The 18,322-nt window shown below is 48.8% G+C and overlaps 4 protein-coding genes across 4 annotated transcripts; 1 reads left to right on the forward strand and 3 right to left on the reverse strand.

Moving 5' to 3' along the window:
• Nucleotides 1-160: 160 nt before the first annotated feature.
• FPSE_11478 (uncharacterized protein) lies at nucleotides 161-1,755 on the reverse strand (the record flags this gene model as incomplete). The annotated part of the gene is made up of 2 exons (XM_009264595.1): nucleotides 161-1,635; nucleotides 1,707-1,755. 2 exons carry the CDS (start codon nucleotides 1,753-1,755, stop codon nucleotides 161-163), a joined length of 1,524 nt encoding a protein of 507 aa, XP_009262870.1.
• Nucleotides 1,756-2,775: 1,020 nt separating this feature from the next.
• FPSE_11477 (uncharacterized protein) lies at nucleotides 2,776-4,524 on the reverse strand (the record flags this gene model as incomplete). Its single annotated transcript, XM_009264594.1, has 5 exons — nucleotides 2,776-2,851; nucleotides 2,900-2,981; nucleotides 3,047-3,925; nucleotides 3,982-4,253; nucleotides 4,310-4,524. The coding sequence occupies 5 exons, from the start codon at nucleotides 4,522-4,524 to the stop codon at nucleotides 2,776-2,778; spliced, it is 1,524 nt and encodes a 507-aa protein (XP_009262869.1).
• Nucleotides 4,525-5,413: 889 nt separating this feature from the next.
• On the forward strand, nucleotides 5,414-16,248 carry NPS19 (the record flags this gene model as incomplete). The annotated part of the gene is made up of 9 exons (XM_009264593.1): nucleotides 5,414-5,611; nucleotides 5,684-6,785; nucleotides 6,838-7,681; nucleotides 7,737-9,086; nucleotides 9,140-9,417; nucleotides 9,991-14,777; nucleotides 15,409-15,851; nucleotides 15,907-16,052; nucleotides 16,106-16,248. The coding sequence occupies 9 exons, from the start codon at nucleotides 5,414-5,416 to the stop codon at nucleotides 16,246-16,248; spliced, it is 9,291 nt and encodes a 3,096-aa protein (XP_009262868.1).
• A 148-nt stretch (nucleotides 16,249-16,396) lies between these two features.
• Nucleotides 16,397-17,308, reverse strand: FPSE_11475 (uncharacterized protein; the record flags this gene model as incomplete). Its single annotated transcript, XM_009264592.1, has 2 exons — nucleotides 16,397-17,058; nucleotides 17,116-17,308. 2 exons carry the CDS (start codon nucleotides 17,306-17,308, stop codon nucleotides 16,397-16,399), a joined length of 855 nt encoding a protein of 284 aa, XP_009262867.1.
• Nucleotides 17,309-18,322: the final 1,014 nt, after the last annotated feature.

Here is an 18,322-nt window from a genome sequence, read left to right on the forward strand (position 1 = left end):
TGTTTCCCCTGTCACGAGATAATTTTCGCTTAGATAGTATAATAACTTATCATACATATTTTCACGAAGTCCTCCGCCCCCAAAGGGCAACTCCCGAGACGAAGGAATGACAGCAAACACAGGGGTGATATCTTCAATAAACGAAAACTTCATTGACCAACTACAGCTTTGCTCCTCTACGCTCCTGTTCACTAACCAGGTGGTCTGGAAACTTCCAAAGACGGCACAGCTCCTCCAACAAGGATGCCTCTTCACGTGAAGATGCCTTCGGCACATCGCCCAAGCGGCGGAGAATAATAGACACTACCTTTTCCCCCAGAACAGGCATGAACTTAAATGCATGATCACAGCCTCCAGAAGCAACAAATAAGCTTATACCGAATGATGGGTGATAGTCCACAATAAAGTCATATGACGGGGTGTCATTGTACCAGCATCGACGTACGCGGGCGAATGGCCGCACTGCGATACTGTTCAGCAGGGGATCATGTCGTCCTGACACGTCGAGACTCGCAAAGTCATCTTGCGGGCCGAGTAGTTCCAGGAGAAACCCACGGAACGCTGCAAGTGCCTTGTTGACGGCCGCGCTTTCAGGGTCGTCGTCCACCACCTCCCCTGTTTTCGTAAGCGTGACTTTGCCTCCCCAGCCGGTGCCGGGGTTTGCCCAGTCGGGCTGAACGCTAGAATCTGCTTCCGATCGAAGCCTAGCGGCCTCATCCCTGTCCATGAGATGGGCGCTTTTAAGGATTTCAACCCTGCTGCCGGTGGAGCACTGGCCAAGCTTGAGGCAGTTATCCTGATCCGGCCCCACGCAAAAGACTCCGCGGTGCGTGTTGACGATCAAGGGCCACTGTCTTTTCCTCAGTTCCTGGGCCTCGGACTCGGTTAGTTGGATGTAGGCGACAAAGGCGCTCTCGACGGTGCACATGCTGGGGAGTTGGAGGAGGCGCGAGGAGTGGCAGCCGGCGGCAATGACGGTTAAGTCGGCGTGTATCTCTGTGCCGTCGACGAGTACCACACCGTCGATGCGAGCTCCGCCGCTTGAGTACACAAGCTTCTCAACTTGGCCGACACGGAGGTCAACCCGACCCATGCGGATGATCTTTTGTCGTAGCCATTCTATGGTTGCTCCTGAGTTGGCGTAGCCGCAGTCTTTGGAAACAAACCCTCTCAAGCTTGATTCCTCTGTTTTGTCGCTGCTTGCATTCTCATGCTTGGATGCTTGTAACTCGGAGCGAATTTCATCCAGTGAATTCCAAATCTCCAATGCCCCGGCACCCCCCAGTGTCATCTCACACCCTGTAGCGTAGGCATCTTTGACATAATTCACAGTCTCGCCCTTCTTCTTTGGTGCTTCAAGAGGCCCACCTTCTCCCGAAAACAGCAGCCTCTGCTCGACGTATCTCCCATCTGCACCCCAGTCAGTGCGCCAACGCTCCACAGATTCGTAGGCGAGCGCGGCGTAGGGACCTTTGGGGTAAGCACGGCGAACGATGCGAGAAGTGTCGGAGTTTGCAGCGCCTGGGTTTTGGACTGAAGTGGACCGGGAGTCGGGTTCAAAGTTCCAGGCATCAAGAAGGATGATTTGACTGTTGGATAACTTTTGATCGAGGCTCATGTAATACGCGGTGGACACTGTGCAGGGTGTTAGTGGTTCCTTGAACTACAATTGGCTGATCTTGGCGAGCAGGGGATGATAAGCTTACGGCCAAAGACACCAGAGCCCACGATCACGATACGGTGGGGGATAGCCATGATGTCTGCGTGTAGTCGTGTAAAGAAGTTGATGTGATGGGGCAACTGACCCTCTTGGTGATGTCTATGGGGTACTAGTAGTTGATTCCATATTCTACTTGATGATTGTCATCATCATTCATGTCAGGATAAGCTCTGTACCTCGGTGAGAAGCATCGGCCGCCTGAATGAGACAGGTTGCCGAAACGGGTCAGTCTGACCCTGACAATTCAGTCGTTCGTCAGCGGTCATGCATTTTACGGACCGATGCACATCAGGTTTATCTCCGGTGTTGAGGGGCGACTTAATCTCCGCCGCTAGGGAGATTTTCCACTAGTTGTAGCTCCGACACTAATACGGCCCTAACAAGTAAGCTTATGCGTGTTGTACGAGGTGGATATTGTTATGTTATCAAATAAGCTTGACGTTAGTTGTTTGAATCATGTCTGTGGCGAGGGCATTGTTCAAGTGACCATAAGCAACGATGTCACAGGTTCCGACAGTCCGAAAGATGACTAACTGACCTACCCTGCAGTCATGGAGATGCTTGAAACGATGAAGAGGGCGATTTGATGTTCAAAGGGAGAGAAACTTCAACACATTATAGATACAATAAATTATAACCACTTTTTACTCGGAATTTATTATCATTGAGGAATATTTCGATATCCGTGAGTATTAGCCATCATGAAATGGGCATCAGAAAACAGCCAGGCGTGCGTACGGCATGGATAATTGGGTGTGAGTTGAACTTGGCAGTCTGTTATTAGAGATACGCAGATATTGCCGCCCAGAGTGTAAGAGAAACTTGAACATAATGAGTTTGACTTAATTTGTTCAGTATCATTGTCATTAAAGTCACAATGAATTTGATATGTGTGAAGAAACGTCATGATAATCGAGTAGAGTCTGATCATAAAGCAATCTATATATTCTAGCCAAAGCAGACAAGCATATCATTCCATACAATTTACTGAGTAATGACATAATCCGAATTTGTGTTACGTTCAAGTGTTAGAGTAACAGCTTACTCGCCCCTCCTCAGTTCTTGTTGATATCTCTCACCAGACGGGGAGTGACCCAAGGATAGGGGTAATCCACCTGCCACCAGTTCTGACTGCAATCCATTAGTATAACCCCGAGAGGAAAGGACAGAGTGACTTACAATGACTTGCGTCCCGAAATTCGTGGATGAACAGCCCACGATCCACCAGTAATAGCCTTGTGCTTTCCATGCATGAAATCAGCTGCAAAGTATGCAAGTCAGTATATATCGAGATTGAAAAATGGTAGAGGGCACTAGAATATATACCACTGTAGCCAGGATAGATGTCCATAGGCTTAAAGTTCGGCTGAGGGGCAAACCACGAACTTGACCACTCCCAAGCGCCGCCCATATCTCCCAGACCTGACAGACGTCCACCGTTCTGAGTCACAGGAGTAGGATGAAAATTCTGGAGTCCAGTATTGCAACCTGTAAGATCAACAAAGATCTCCTCGGGATCAAGTCTCTTGTTCTCAACTTCAATGTCGTTATGCTCAAAAGTAGCCTTCTTTTGCTTCTCGGCATGCTCGTGGATGCTGCGCACCTCGTGCATAGTTGGGATTCGAGCACCGACCCATTTGGCATAGTCTTCAGCTTCTTGGTATGAGGACATGAGGGGCCAGTCTAGAGCTAGGGTTAGAGGGATAGGGCCATAGACAGTCTTGATGGCGTGGGCGTTGATGAATTGCTGGAGAGCGTCATTCTTGACTCCGTTGCCATTAGTGGAGTGACCATTGACTCCGTTGGCACCACTAACGGCATGTCCATTACCAGCAGCACCGTTGGCACCTGATTTGGGGAGCTTGGTCCAGCAAACTGGTATCGTCTCTGTTTTGCCCGTTGAGACAAGGTAGGTCGCATACTCCTCATTGCACACCGGACGAGCCTGAGCCTCAAACTCGGGCATGGCGACAGAATAAGGCTCACGCTCATTATCCCAAGCAAAGAACCGATCAGGGCCATCGTCACTCTCCGGATCATCAAAACCAATAGTAAACTCCTGAGCAGGGATTTGGAACCATTGGTTCTCGACACGTTCAAGGCGGGCTTTCTCGGCCATGGCTGCGAAGTTGGGAGCTGGACCTGGTGGAGGCTTTATATTGGGGCTCTGAAGAGTCATGTATAGAAATGTCTCAAGGTGAAGGGCTATTATGATTAGTTTATCTATACAGCAAGGTAGTATGGCTATAGTAAAGACTCACCTTCATGCTCAAATCCAATCCAGAGAGCCCGCTCGATAGTTCGGTTACCAAATGTGTTTGGATCATCATATAAGCCAATAATCCTCTGGTTGACACGCTGACGATAATCAAGGATATTCTGCAGCGAAGGCCACGTCTTTGGAAGTTCGCTGTGGTCATGACACTGGGTAGGGTCGTTCACATCAGGATCGATGCCTCTTCCAAAATAGTCATGATAGACGGCTGGTTCGACAGGTTTGCCATTCATAGCTCGTGTGAGATGAATGTCTTCACTTTGCAAATATTAGCATCCTTGCATGTGGGCAATGAGTGAAGAGACGTTACTCACAACGCTGGAATGTGACCAAGGTAGAAGAGCAGAGGGTTCCGAAGAGGAATTGGCTGCTCCATCAAGGCATCAGCGGGAATCATCTTTGTCGAAACAAGATGCCATGCTGCCCACAAGTCTTTCCATTCTTGCAGAGAGGGAAGAGGCTTTGCGGCATAGTCCTTGGGCTTGAGAGGAAAAGCGTATGACTTTGAGGTGAGTGATCCGATGGCCATGTTGAAAGGATATCGTGAGAATGATGCTGGTTGAAAGTGTTTCTGAATCTGAATGTTGAATACAATCACATACAAGACATATTTTAAGTAAAAGTCAATTGGATAGATATATAGTCTGAGACATACGCTGTTACTGTGTGTTATCTTGAGGATTTGCCATCGTCAGCCACGGGCTCTCATTGTGGTATCATGATAACAGATACACAGCAAGAGGATGCGAAACCCTTTGGCGAGAAAGAACTCGCGTAATTGCCCATTGGCTGCATTAACTCTTCAATCTACTATGAGGATTCTGTTGCCTGTCATTTCGGTGCCCGTCAATTGTCAGAGCGCGACGTCCCGAAATCCCATCGTGTACTATAATCCGTAGTGTCAACTTAATCTTACCCGCCTCCTACGTTGACATCGAGTAGTCTCCTCGGCCACCGATGGCCCGAATGTGTTACATTGCTGATGCAGTCAGATTCACTGCAACAGTACAGTTTCATCCGGATAGCCTATTGCCAGTGTCTCAATACACTGTTGATACTGTACTACAGGGAGTCTGATCGACAGGAACACCTTCCTCTTGCAGTATACCAGACAAGGGTATGTCAACCAAAGTCTCACCAGATACCATCAGCATTGACACCCTGTAATCATTGCCATGAACAAACATGCTGAGATGATAGCGACAGGCTTATAGTGTATCCTGCAGGGGACTTTTGACAAACTGCAAGCTGCATAACCAACAGATGTGGCTTGGCTTGACTCATCTCATTCAGCACCGACTGAGCCAACATGAATCGTCCAAATTGTCTTCCTTCATGATTCTGTATCGATTGTATACAATTCTCTTACAGCTTCACGAGTGCTTCTGATAAGCCGTTGGCCAAGCCACTCGCCCGCCATGGCTTCAGCTGAAGCTTCTGCAGACGACCATCAACGCGCTGTTCTTGAACGACAATTGCATGGTCTACCGAATGATGCAGACCAGCCAAATTCCAAGCCAAACATTATCATCTACGCGACAAGACTGGACAAAGTCATTCTCAGCCTAAGCTCCATCTGTGCCATCATTGCTGGTGCCTTGAATCCTCTTGTTCCTGTATGTTCAATCAATAACTCTCCGTATTGCCGTAATAAATCACAGTATAACGTACTGATCACCTCACCTTAGGTTATCTATGGTCTTCTCGTCAGCGTATTCAATGGCTTCAGCAATGGATCAGTGGAAGCTTCTGAGCTTCGCTCCGAGATTTCCACCTTTAGTCTCTACTATGTCTACCTAAGTATTGCTCTTTTCGTATTCACTTACCTGGGCACCCTCGGTTTCTACTTCAGTGGCGACCGCATCGCCAGAGCCTTACGTATAGCCTACCTCGAGGCTGTCATACGTCAAAACATGGCCTTTTTCGATGTTTTGCGCCCCGGAGAGATCTCTACCCGTATCATGTCCGATATGGGTATTCTTCAGGAAGCCATCACCAGTAAAACATCAATCATGCTCAGCGCCGTCGCCACTTTCTGTGCTGCTTTCATCATCTCCTTCATCATGTACTGGAAGACCGCTCTGATATTGAGCCCCTTTTTCGTTACCATGCTTCTCATGTTTTCTGTCGGTGGTTCATATAGTGTGAAGCATCAGAAAGTGTCGAGACAAAAGTACGGTCATGCGGCTGGCATCCCGGAAGAAGCCTTTGGCGCTATCAGGCAAGTAGCTGCTTTTGGGATGCAGACTTTTGTGAAAGAAAAGTACTCCCAGGGCCTGAAGGAAGCGGCAGTAGCAGAACGAAAGGCACAGATCATCGTCGCTTGTCTGATCGCCTCCATGTGCGCCATGCCGTGTCTCATCTATTCTCTTTCGTTCTGGACAGGGTCAATCTTCTTGGTTAGGGGCGAGACGTCCGTGTCTGCCATCACATCGACTACACTAGCAGTGACGATTGGTATGTTTGCCATCATTCGCATTGCTCCCTCCATGCAAGCACTCGTTTCTGGTATTGCTATCTCTGGATCTTTGTTCGAGACAATTTCCAGAAGATCTCCACAGGATCCATTGGGAGATAAGGGAGAGATTCCGGGATCATTATCTGGAAACATCCAATTGAACAATGTCGACCTTGTCTACCCTTCTAGAGACCAGGCAAAAGTACTGGACAATGTCACTTTACATTTCTCTGCCAACAAAACGACTGCCATAGTCGGTCCATCTGGAGGTGGAAAAAGTAGCATCTTGGGTCTTGTTGAACGATTCTATGAACCTACCAGTGGCTCAGTTTGTATGTTGAACCCTCCTTCTTGGATCCAATACGCCTACTAATCGGCCCTTAGCTGTGGACGGAAATGACATCCAGTCTCTTAATCTGCGCTGGCTCCGGCAACAGATTGGACTGGTCGATCAAGACCCCGTTCTTCTTGATACTTCCATTTCCGAGAATATCTGGTACGGCTGTGCAGATGCAAATGACACAACACCTGAGAGCAAGCGCCTTGACTTGGTTATCGAAGCAGCCAAGAAGGCGTATGCTCACGACTTCATCATGGCTTCACCAAACGGGTATCAGACCCGTGTTGGTGAGAAAGGGATGCAGCTGTCGGGGGGTCAAAGACAACGAATTGCAATTGCTCGTGCACTCATTCGGGACCCAAAGATTCTTCTTCTGGATGAAGCCACTTCTGCTCTCGACTCAGCATCAGAAAAGGCCATCCAGGCTGCTATTGACATTGCTTCCAAGCACCGTACCACAATCATCATTGCTCATAGACTGTCAACTATCAGGAACGCCGACCTGATTGTTGTGCTGAGCCGAGGTCAGATTGCTGATCAGGGCACTCACGATGAACTCATGGCTCGAAATGGGTTGTATGCAGACCTGATCGAGAAGCAGCAGATAAAAGAGGAGAGCCAGAAACAGGCTGGTGCTTCAATCGGCCAGGACGATGATGTCGATGTAATGCTACCTGGAACACAGGGGGCTACTCAAGAATCAGAGAATGAGAAGGCTGGGACCACAGAGACAACAAGACTTGAAGGTACAACGAATGAAGACACTGATTTATCTGTGCCCAACAGAAAAGGTGCTTTCTCGTTCCTGCTCGCCATGAGTAAACCAGACTGGAAGGTTCTCACAATCGGTCTCATCTGCTCCCTCCTCGCAGGCTTAGAAATTCCAGCGTATGTACTCTCGAGCTTCATCCTCCCGAACGTCACGCTGACTGACATGTGACAGGGAATCCATCTTCTTCGCCAAGCTGCTCACGATTATTGGCCTCCCTGAGAACAAGTACCCCCAACTCAGGAGAGATGTAAACCTGTGGTCTGGCCTCTACGTGGCCCTTGCAGCGGCAGGATTTGTATTATGGTTGGGTGTTGGAACAACTCTAGCATATGCTACACAGAAACTCTCGAAACGTGTCCGAGAAACATGTTGTGACAAAATCACTGTTCAAAGCATGGAATTCTTTGATGAGGCCAAGAACTCTCCCAGTGCACTTTCCAATGCCCTCTCAAAAGGCACTGACGACCTCGCCGGGATGGGCGGCTCAGTCATGGGCGGCATTCTGACTTTTACAGCTACCATTATCGGTGGTATTGCTGTCTCTCTCGCCGTCGGATGGAAGTTGGCCCTGGTGTGTACAGCCACCATCCCAGTCGTCGTGGCCTGCGGATGGCTACGTCTCCAAGTCCTTGCTGCGTTTGACGCTCGCATCAGGCAAAGCGGAGTGGACTCGGCTGCATACGCCGGCCAGATCGTGAGATCAATGAGGACTGTGGCTTCCTTGGGCCTGGAGAAGCGAGTACTTGGTATGTACGGCGGGTTCCTATCCAACCATGCAGCCAAGTCTCTCCGATCGATACTCGTCACGTCTGCTCTATATGCTGCCTCGCAATCTGTGGTCTACTTGTGTGCCGCGCTGGGTTTCTGGTATGGTGGAACTCTGATCGCCAATGGAGAGTACTCTGCTTTTCAAGTCTACGTCTGTTTCGTCTGCCTTATTTCAGGATCACAAATTGCTGGATCCATTTTCACTTTTGCCCCTGACGCTGGCAAGGCGATGCACGCCGCTCAAGAACTTCAGAAGATTGCGGAGCTTCCGGACGGCGAGAAGGAAACACAACAATCCCATGTCACTGAGCACACACACGAGAAGAAAGCAGTAGCAAACCATCTTCTTGATGGACCTGACCCTTGGCAGGTGACATTCCAGGACGTCTCATTTGCATACCCCTCACGTCCTCACAAACCCGCTCTGAATCACTTCACTGTCTCCGTTGAGCCAGGTAAAACACTTGCCCTGGTCGGTCAGAGTGGCAGTGGTAAGAGTACTTGTCTTGCTTTACTAGAGCGCTTCTACGCACTACAGCACGGGCAGATTCTCGTTGACGGGCAAGACATCCGCAGCCTCGATCTGAACAGTTATCGACTGGCGATTTCACTGATCAGTCAAGAAGCCGTCATCTTCTCAAGTTCTATGAGGGAAAATATTGCAGTTGGCGTTGTGGGACAAGATGTCAATGACGATGAGATTCTGGCCGCGTGTCGTCAAGCAAATATCCTCGACTTTGTCAATTCCCTACCGTAAGTACTACTACACACCTCCGCATGATATTCTCAGAATTAACGAAATGCAGTGACGGACTCGCATCACCAGTAGGAACAGGTGGTAGTATGCTCAGCGGCGGCCAAAAACAACGCATCGCCATCGCCAGGGCATTTTTACGAAAGTCTAAGCTACTCTTACTTGATGAAGCTACATCTGCATTAGACAGTGAATCCGAAGCAGTTGTGCAGACAGCCATCGAAGCGGTCAAGAAGGACCGGACAACGATCATGGTAGCTCATCGATTGAGCACAGTTATGAATGCTGATGTGATATGTGTCATGCGTGAGGGATCTGTAGCTGAGATAGGTAGTCCGCAGCAGTTGTTAGCGAGGAGGGGATTGTTTTGGGAGATGGTGAACATGCAGAGTCTGAACTGATAGACATAAGAACTCAGAGAGAGCTTCAATAGACAGAAAATACTCATAGAGTTACTAGGTTGGAATAGAACTGAGCTGCAACGAAGAACACCTAGATCTAAGTCCGTCCTCATCTGGTGTGATCCTGAGTCGACATGCCTGTATACAACCCCTGAGACTTGTTCGAATTATGCATAAGCAGAGATATACACAACAGGTAGTAAGGGACCGTACCGGCGTTTAAGTGAGTACGCATGGCCAGGCTCGGTCACCGAGGGGTTCAAATTTGCACCAGCTATAGCCCCTCATTTGATGTGACCAGTAATCACGCAGTCTCCAAGAACTGTGCTGTGTCGATTTTGTATGGTCACCACTGATTAACAATAGTCAAGCAGGTCTTTATCCTCATAGTGAGAGAACCTCCACCCATCTTTTAAGTATATGACATTTGGAAGAAATCACACCCCCATTCACTTTATATCGATTACGAAGATTTTTGCGACACATACAACTATGACCCTAGGTTCAAAGCCGTCAGTCAATGGGAATGGCGCGTCCCACGAGCTGCAGATGGAATATTGGACTCGACAACTCGAGAGGAGCAACCCAGCCGAATTTCTGTTTGACAAGCCACGACCAAGAGTACTCTCTACAAGCAACATCAGTAGACAGGAGCTCAAGATCACCGGCTCACTCTACGACCACCTTCAGCGGTTCTGCAAGGACCATCAAGTGCCCCTCATTTCCATCCTGCTCGCCGCATTTAGGGTAACTCACTACAGACTCAGTGGTACCGAAGACGCTACCATTGGAACCAACAAGTCTGGAGCAAGCCTGGGTCCGGAAGATGTTGATACTAAGCAATCCCCCAACACCCGACTATCCTCGAGAGACTTGCAGTGCATTCGAATCAAAGTTCAAGACGAGCTCACATTCGAACAAGTTGTACGATTAGTCGATGAGACTTTGAAGAATGCACATCTCAATCAACAAATCTCGTTCGAGGATCTCGTCTCTCAGATATTTCCCCAAGGGTCAGATCTGTCTCGACATCCCCTGATCCAGACGGCATTTTCTTTGGACTCTGTACGTCCAATTGAAGCCCCTGTTACAGCAAATGGAGACACAGCTGAGAAACGCTCAAGCAACCTCCCCGTGTTGGATCTTGAGTTCCGTCTATCACAAGCTTCCGGAGGTCTCTATGGACACGCCTTTTTCTGTCAGGACCTCTTCCATGAAGAAACTATTCGCGCCATCATCGAGGTTTTCTACGAGGTCTTGACTCGCGGAATGGAGGAGCCCCAGACCCCTATTGCCTCGTTGCGGATAAGCGGAAATAATACCCCTGAGATAAACACGACATCTTCAGACTCTCGGTACTCTCGCGACTCGAGTATCATCGAAGTCTTTCAACGTCAAGTAACCGCGATGCCTACTGCCATGGCTGTTAAGGATTCACTCCAGCAGATGACATACGACGAACTTGACAAAGCCTCCGGCATTATTGAGGTATGGCTGAAAAACAAGGGACTTGCGCCAGAGACTCTTGTCGGTGTCTTGGCACCACGCTCTTGTCAGGCAGTTGCTGCCATCCTGGGTATTCTCAAGGCCAACCTGGCTTATATGCCTCTGGATGTCAAGGCGCCAGCGTCTCGCATTAACGCAATTCTCTCAGCGGCTCCGGGTCATAGACTAATTCTTGTTGGTCCTGATGTTGTATTCCCGGAGTTACCACAAGCAGACGTTACACTTGTCTCGATTCTGGAGATCTTCGAAGCCCGACAGTCTGAGACTATCGCGGAAGCGAAAAAACCCTCAGCAACAAGCCTGGCATATGTCATGTTTACATCGGGATCGACTGGTCAACCCAAAGGTGTCATGATCGAGCACCGCGGCGTTGTACGTGCTGCTGCTGTTCTTTCACCAATTTGGGGTACATGTCCCGTGGCACATATAGCAAACATTGCCTTCGACACGTCCACGTCCGAGATATACACTCCTCTGTTTAACGGCGGCACAATCATATGCGTTGATGACGTGGTTGCTGTCGACGCACCCCGTCTGGGAGAGCTCTTTCACAAAGAAAAAGTCGAAGTTGCGGTGTTGGCGCCGGCATTATTGAAGCAGTGTCTCTCCGCTTCTCCATCAACCTTGGAAGCGTTGCGTATACTATTCACGGCTGGAGATCGACTGGATGCCCAAGATGCGAGAAGAGTACTGGATTTGGTTCGTGAAGGTGTCTTTAATTCTTACGGGCCTACCGAGAACTCGGTTTTGAGCACCTTGTATCAACTGAGAAAAGAAGACAACTGTGTCAACGGTGTTCCAATCGGACGGCCTGTCGCATACTCGGGCGCATACGTCGTGGACCGCGAGTTGCGATCAGTTGCACCAGGAGTGGTTGGAGAGCTCCTAGTTACTGGAGATGGCGTTGCCCGCGGCTACACTGACCCAGCCCGGGACGAAGGTCGGTTTGTCAACATTATCCTCGTTGAAGGACACGAACCGGTGAGGGCATACAGGACCGGAGACCGTGCTCGGTGTCGCCCTGTTGATGGGCTGCTGGAATTCTTCGGACGCCTAGACTACCAAGTCAAGATCAGGGGCCACCGTGTCGAGCTACCGGAGGTGGAACAGGCCCTGATGATGGCAGATGAGACTATCATAGATGCTGTGACGGTTGTTCGTGAAGTTGGGGAAGAGAGTGATCGAGATGTCGAGCTTGTCAGTTTCGTCACAATCTCCGAGATGGATGTGAGCGAGAGTAGCCACACAAATGGAGAGACCTCAGGCGCATTTGCTGCGGAAGATAAAACGGAGCAGGGACAAGTCGACGCATGGAAAGAACACTTTGACAAGTCATCATACGCTGACATCGAAAGCCACATCGATACTGACAAGCTGGGAAGGGACTTTGTCGGGTGGACTTCGATGTATGATGGGACGTCCATCAACCTGAACGAGATGAACGAATGGTTGGACGATACCATGACAACACTTCTCGGTGGGGGGGAGCCTAGGAATGTTCTCGAGATCGGGACAGGAAGTGGCATGATCCTGTTCAACCTCCCCCGATCTATACAAAGCTACGTTGGTCTAGAACTATCAGAGCAGGCGGCTGTTTTCGCGAATAAAGCAGCCAATACGATTCCTGCTTTACGACAGAAAGTCGATGTGCGTGTCGGCACAGTCACTGACCTTACCTCCATCGATCGCCCTCGCTTTAACAATCCGGATTTGGTCGTCATCAACTCTACAGTCCAATACTTCCCCGGACCAGATTATTTGCTCAAGGCGATCGAGAATCTCCTACAGTTGGGCAGTGTCGAAAGACTGTTTATAGGTGACGTGCGGTCATATGCCCTATATCGAGAGTTCCAAGTCAGCAAAGCACTTCACGGTATCAAATCCCATTCACGGGTAACCAGTTTCGATTCTCTTCGACAGAGCATGGCGGCTATCGAGCGTGCGGAAGAGGAGTTACTTGTCGACCCGGCCTTCTTCACTGCTCTCAAGGAGAGACTACCGAATCTAGTTGAACACGTCGAGATTCTGCCCAAGCGTATGGTGGCTACCAACGAGCTGAGCTGTTATCGGTATGCCGTTGTGATACATGGCAAACCTGTTTCTACATCGGCCAACAAACTTCCGGTGCGAGAGCTTGGAGACGGCCAGTGGATCGATTTCGAGAAGAACCAGTTGACCCGCCAGTCGCTCCTTGATATGCTAGACGGTCGTGTTGAGACAAACTCTGACCCTGAGCTTGGCATTATTGCGATCAGCAATATTCCATTCAGCAAGATCGTGTTTGAACGTGGTGTTCTTGGACACCATGATAATGACAATGGCTGCAAAAGCACAGACTCAGTAGACTGGCTCGAAGTTTGCCGCGTTTCTGCTACTACTTCGATAGACACTGGCAACTCCCTCTCAGCTGTTGACCTACATGAAATCGCTAGTTCTACAGGATACTTGATCCAAATCAGCTGCGCTCGACAGGCGTCACAAAATGGTGGCATTGATGCTGTTTTCTACCGCGACCCTTCCCCTGAAAGAGTATCTCGGGTTCGATTCAACTTCCCGACCGACCACGAAGGACGGGACTGGAAGTCGTTCACGAACAACCCACTGCAACAACGACACTGGAGACAAGTTGAGGAGAAACTTCGGTCACATCTCAAAGCACGTCTGCCATCGTATATGGTACCCTCTGTGGTTCGGGTGCTGGAAGCTATGCCCCTTAATGACAACGGCAAAGTCGACCGTCGAGAATTGACCAAGAAAGCACAGACTTTGGTGATTTCGAAGCCGTTCTCTGGTAGTTCATCAGCTTCCAAGTCCAGGGATCCTCCACGGACTAGACTTGAAAGCGCAGTGTGTGATGAATTCGCAAGTGTCCTTGGCCTGAGCCAGGATGATGTTGGCATTTCTGACGACTTTTATCACTTGGGCGGACACTCACTCCAGGCTGCTAGACTGGTATCACGGTTGAACCAGCGACTTGGCTGTCGACTATATGTGTCGGATCTAGTTCGCTCACCGACACCAATGGTACTTGGTTCGCTGATAGCCAACTTGCCGACCAACATCCCCAACGGCAATGGAGTAAACGGCGACAAGAGTGATGGGACAAAGGTAGGTATCAACGGGCAGACCAACAACAACCTAGAGCCACCGAGAGGGTTCTCGGAACTGTACAGTCGACCCCAGTCCAAGTTCACCATTGTCCTGATCCATGGCCTTTGGGGGCAGGGCAGTGTCTTCGCACCCATGGTTCCTTTTCTTGATCCTCTATTCGACGTCCTGGTTCTCGATGACCCCTTCTTTGGTCAAGCTCAAGGACCTGAGTCAATTCAGCAATGGGCCGAGATCTATCTGGACCATGTGCAGGAGCGACTAGGCGACAGGTCTGGAAGCACTCTCATATTTGGAGGGTACTCCCTTGGTGGACTTATTGCATACGAGATGGCTTCGCTTTGGCATTCGAGACATGACGAATATCCGGCTTTACTACTTCTTCTTGACGCAGCGATGTATGTGTCGTACGCAGGCAACGATAATGAGCTCGAGTATGGTCTCACTCTGTTCGGAGAGGAGCAGAAACAGATGGTTCACGATCATTACTCCAAGATTTCACCATTGACCAAACGAGAGCCGTCTACGATCAAGCCATATCTCGGTTCTTGTTTTTGCTTGTTGACCCCTGAATCTGATGATAAAGGGGCTGCGGCATGGTGGTCCAAACGATGCCCAAATCTTCAAGTAGACTCGATAGACTGTTCGCACCATGACTTGATTGGTAAATCTTTGGTAGGCGAGGTCGGACGGAGAGTGAATGAACGATGTACAGAGGTATTGAGGAATTGGAGTCGGTAGAGTAAGGCGAGGAAACCTTTGTACTTTGTAAATATAAACAGAATTGATATTTGCTCGGTTCGGACCAATGTTATCAGAGTCTAGCTAATTATAGCCACCTTTCTTATAGGATGATAGGTGGTTCCAATAACGAGCGAGTACTTCGCGTTAAAGTGTTACTTTTTCGTACTTCTATTGATCCCCCGAGTTGTGTCCTGTGAGCAACATGCGGGCCATCTCTGTGCAACAATCCCTTTGACATATACGTATATTCCCGATCTGCCAAGTTGATGCATTCCCTTTAGAGTCCCATTTCGGTATGAAGTTGGAACGCTGGGAATGTTGTGTTCCCTGATGCCTTTGTTCAATGCCTCGAAAATAGCAGTTTCTGTGTTGATCAAGGCAGGGCCTTGGCCACCTTGATCAAAGAGACGGTAAAAGTCTGTGCTCCATCTCGCAAGAAGTCCTGTTCGAACAAGTCGGCTATCTCAACCAAATGCCCAGATTAATTGAGTCTATATAAGAGCACCATGAACCCAGAATATCTTAATCTCGAGTAACAAATTCACTCACTAAAAAACTACAGTTTTCACTCGTTACAATGAATTTCAAGCTACTCATTTTGACCTTCACCCTCGGCGTCTTCGCTGCCGAGCCCTCTATATCACCATTCTTCGCTTCCCGGTTCGGGAAACCCGACTCAAACATCACCTTCACGGACACAAATGGTACATCTCATACCCTCTACAACAATGACTGGGAACCCAACTACGCCGCCATCCAAGCCAGATCCAACCTAGAGACGCGCTTCAAGACAGGCGGGTTTCTCGACAAATGCAAGAACATCCGGTACTATCTCAGCAAGGCAGATGACAACAACCCGCGCAAGAATGGCTATACCAACGGCTATAAAAGCTCACCCTGGCTCGTGGCTGAGTGCCCTGACAAGAAGGGGAACTATCTTTGTACTTGGCTTGAACTGGGCAAGTGCCTCGTCAACATGGACGGAGAGCTGTACCAGGGTAAAAAGTAAGTCTTGACGTGTGAATGCATTTGAGGGCGATTGCTAATACTTGCGAAATAGCGGAAACTTTCATCAATCTTGCACGCAATGCAACATCAGAGAAAACGGTCGCTGGTTCAACTGTGGCTGCTGGACCAAGTTACCCAAGGGCACCGTTCAGTGGGACGACATCAAGAACCGTTTGAAGAGAACGACCATTGACCTGAGTAAGATGCCCTCCCCTTCATAATCGAGAATTTATGCTGATTGATATGTCTAGATGTTGCCATCGGAGCCCAAGACGGCTACTTGTACTGTCACGGAAACTGGGGAATCAAGGACTTTTGCAGCGGAAGACCTTCGAATGATCCTTTCTCGATCAAGTGCGATGACAAAGGTATGGAGCAGTATTGCTGGCAGTAGAGAACATGATGGGGGTTGGGTATTTGCGTATTATTCTTCGCTACATTCGATTGAGATCTTTTTAGTTATCATTGCCCTTTTTCAGGGTTATCTTAGAGAATTGCGTTGAGGGATGTGTATCGCCTCAATTCAATGGACACATTTCTGGTCAGATCAGAATATCCAGTGTCGACTCACCTCTCTGCTGTCGCCATCTGTTGGTTGACTGGACCAAGTCAGAACAGCCCTTCAATAACCATCCCCATTTCTTGAGAAACCCGACGCTCACTTCCCAACTTGTTGGATTGTGTGATTCCCCCCAAACAATAAGATATGCATCGTCCAAGCCTTGACTACACGTGACTCCAAGGATATCAAAGCATAGCTCATCTTCGTCGATGATACCACCAGTGTACGCTCTTAGCATATTGTCTCTCAACCGCGGAAAAGGCAACAAGTCAACCCAAGGGTGGTGCTCAATCTCAGTCTGTAATTTTGTGGGATGTAAAGACTCGGGACATGAGAGAGAGGTGGTGGTGGATTCTAGAGGGCCTAAAGTCTTGATGCTCCACGGAGACGTCACATCGTCGCAACATAAACCTTCAAGTGGAATGCCGATATGTGAAGCGTTTTTGGACACGGCATTGACGGCATTGAGACGAATAAGAGAGGGCAGCATCGCCGGACGGTGAGAATTGAGACTGTGCTGCACCTCGACGAGCTGCATAAACGCGTATGCTATCGCACGGTCCCGCGGTGTTGGCAAGATGAGGATACCCTCAGACGTTGTTGTCAGGTCATCGTGAACAGTGTCCCGGGCTTTCCGTTTACCTTTGTTACTGTCAGCTTCAATGATATACCGCCTTTTGGTTGTGGGGTTAAACTGACGATATGCTCTCTGGTTAATACGGTTCTGACGTCTCCTCCTGTCCCTGGCGTCAGTGATGCCCATCCAATCATCGTCTGGATCCGTCGGATCCGAAGTATTGCGGCATTGTTGATGCCGCTTGAGGATCGGGGGTTGTTGAGTAAGCAAATCCGGATATATGTGATGCGGTCGCGGTGGAACTGGTTCGGCCATTCCGGAAGAGACGGACGGCCTTGTTACGTACAGAGTGCGATTGACAAAGTATCCGCAAGTGGTCCTAGTATTGTGTCAAGGTTTTTCGTCTCGTCTCGTCTCTATTCTGCTGACATGGAAAATGTATGTAAACTCCGGGATGGAAAAAGAAAAGAAGAAATTGATAAGAATGAGATCGGATTTACGGTCAGCACTCTAAGTCTAGTGACCCCTAGTCTGCATTGCATGCTGACATGAAGACCCGGGTCAAATTGAATCGTCTCACGCTTCCAATATTGTTCCGAATTGATAAGATCTAACTACCGTAGTGGATCTCTTTCCATGTGGAAACACAAGCTAATGCAACCTGCTGACATCAATAGTCCGAAAAAAGTCTGACAACCAAGACCCCCCAGCAACCTACGGAGTAGACAACCATGCTTCAACGTGGAAACTGGATGCTGATGTCAGACCTTTACTTTGATTGGACTTGTCAGATGAAACAGTCTGTCGCAGATCAAAGTACGTATACAATTCGCCTCGATTCGATCCATCTTGAGATATATGACACTGTAGAATAGTCTAGTCTACGTAATTCATCACAACTACCGATGAATCTGCCTCGTGGCGACCCGCTTCTCTTCCTTGAACATGACATGCATTCTCCATCCGGCCCTTTTTCCTCTTTGCCTCTGGGTTGATGCTTTTGATTAGTGGGCAAACGAAAACACTCTGACCAACGGCGATGGCTTCCTTTTTTTGCTCTATACACGCTGCGCTACGCTATGCCACTAACTCCGGTTATATCCAGATCCAGATCTTGATGCTGATAAATTCACTATCTCGTTTTTTTCTATGACGTGGTGGAGTAGGTGTCGGATCCGAGCTTGGTGGTTTTGCCTTGGATGCCGGTGGAATTTCCATGGACTAGAAGAAAAAGTTTAACATTGGCAGTCTATGATAGTTATATATAAAGAGTTTCAATAGTTCCTAGATAGTTTGTTTGTTTCAATTGAATCATATTACTCTTATATA

This window comes from Fusarium pseudograminearum, chromosome 1 (assembly GCF_000303195.2).
Source record: "Fusarium pseudograminearum CS3096 chromosome 1, whole genome shotgun sequence".
NCBI classification, from domain to species: Eukaryota; Fungi; Ascomycota; class Sordariomycetes; order Hypocreales; family Nectriaceae; genus Fusarium; species Fusarium pseudograminearum.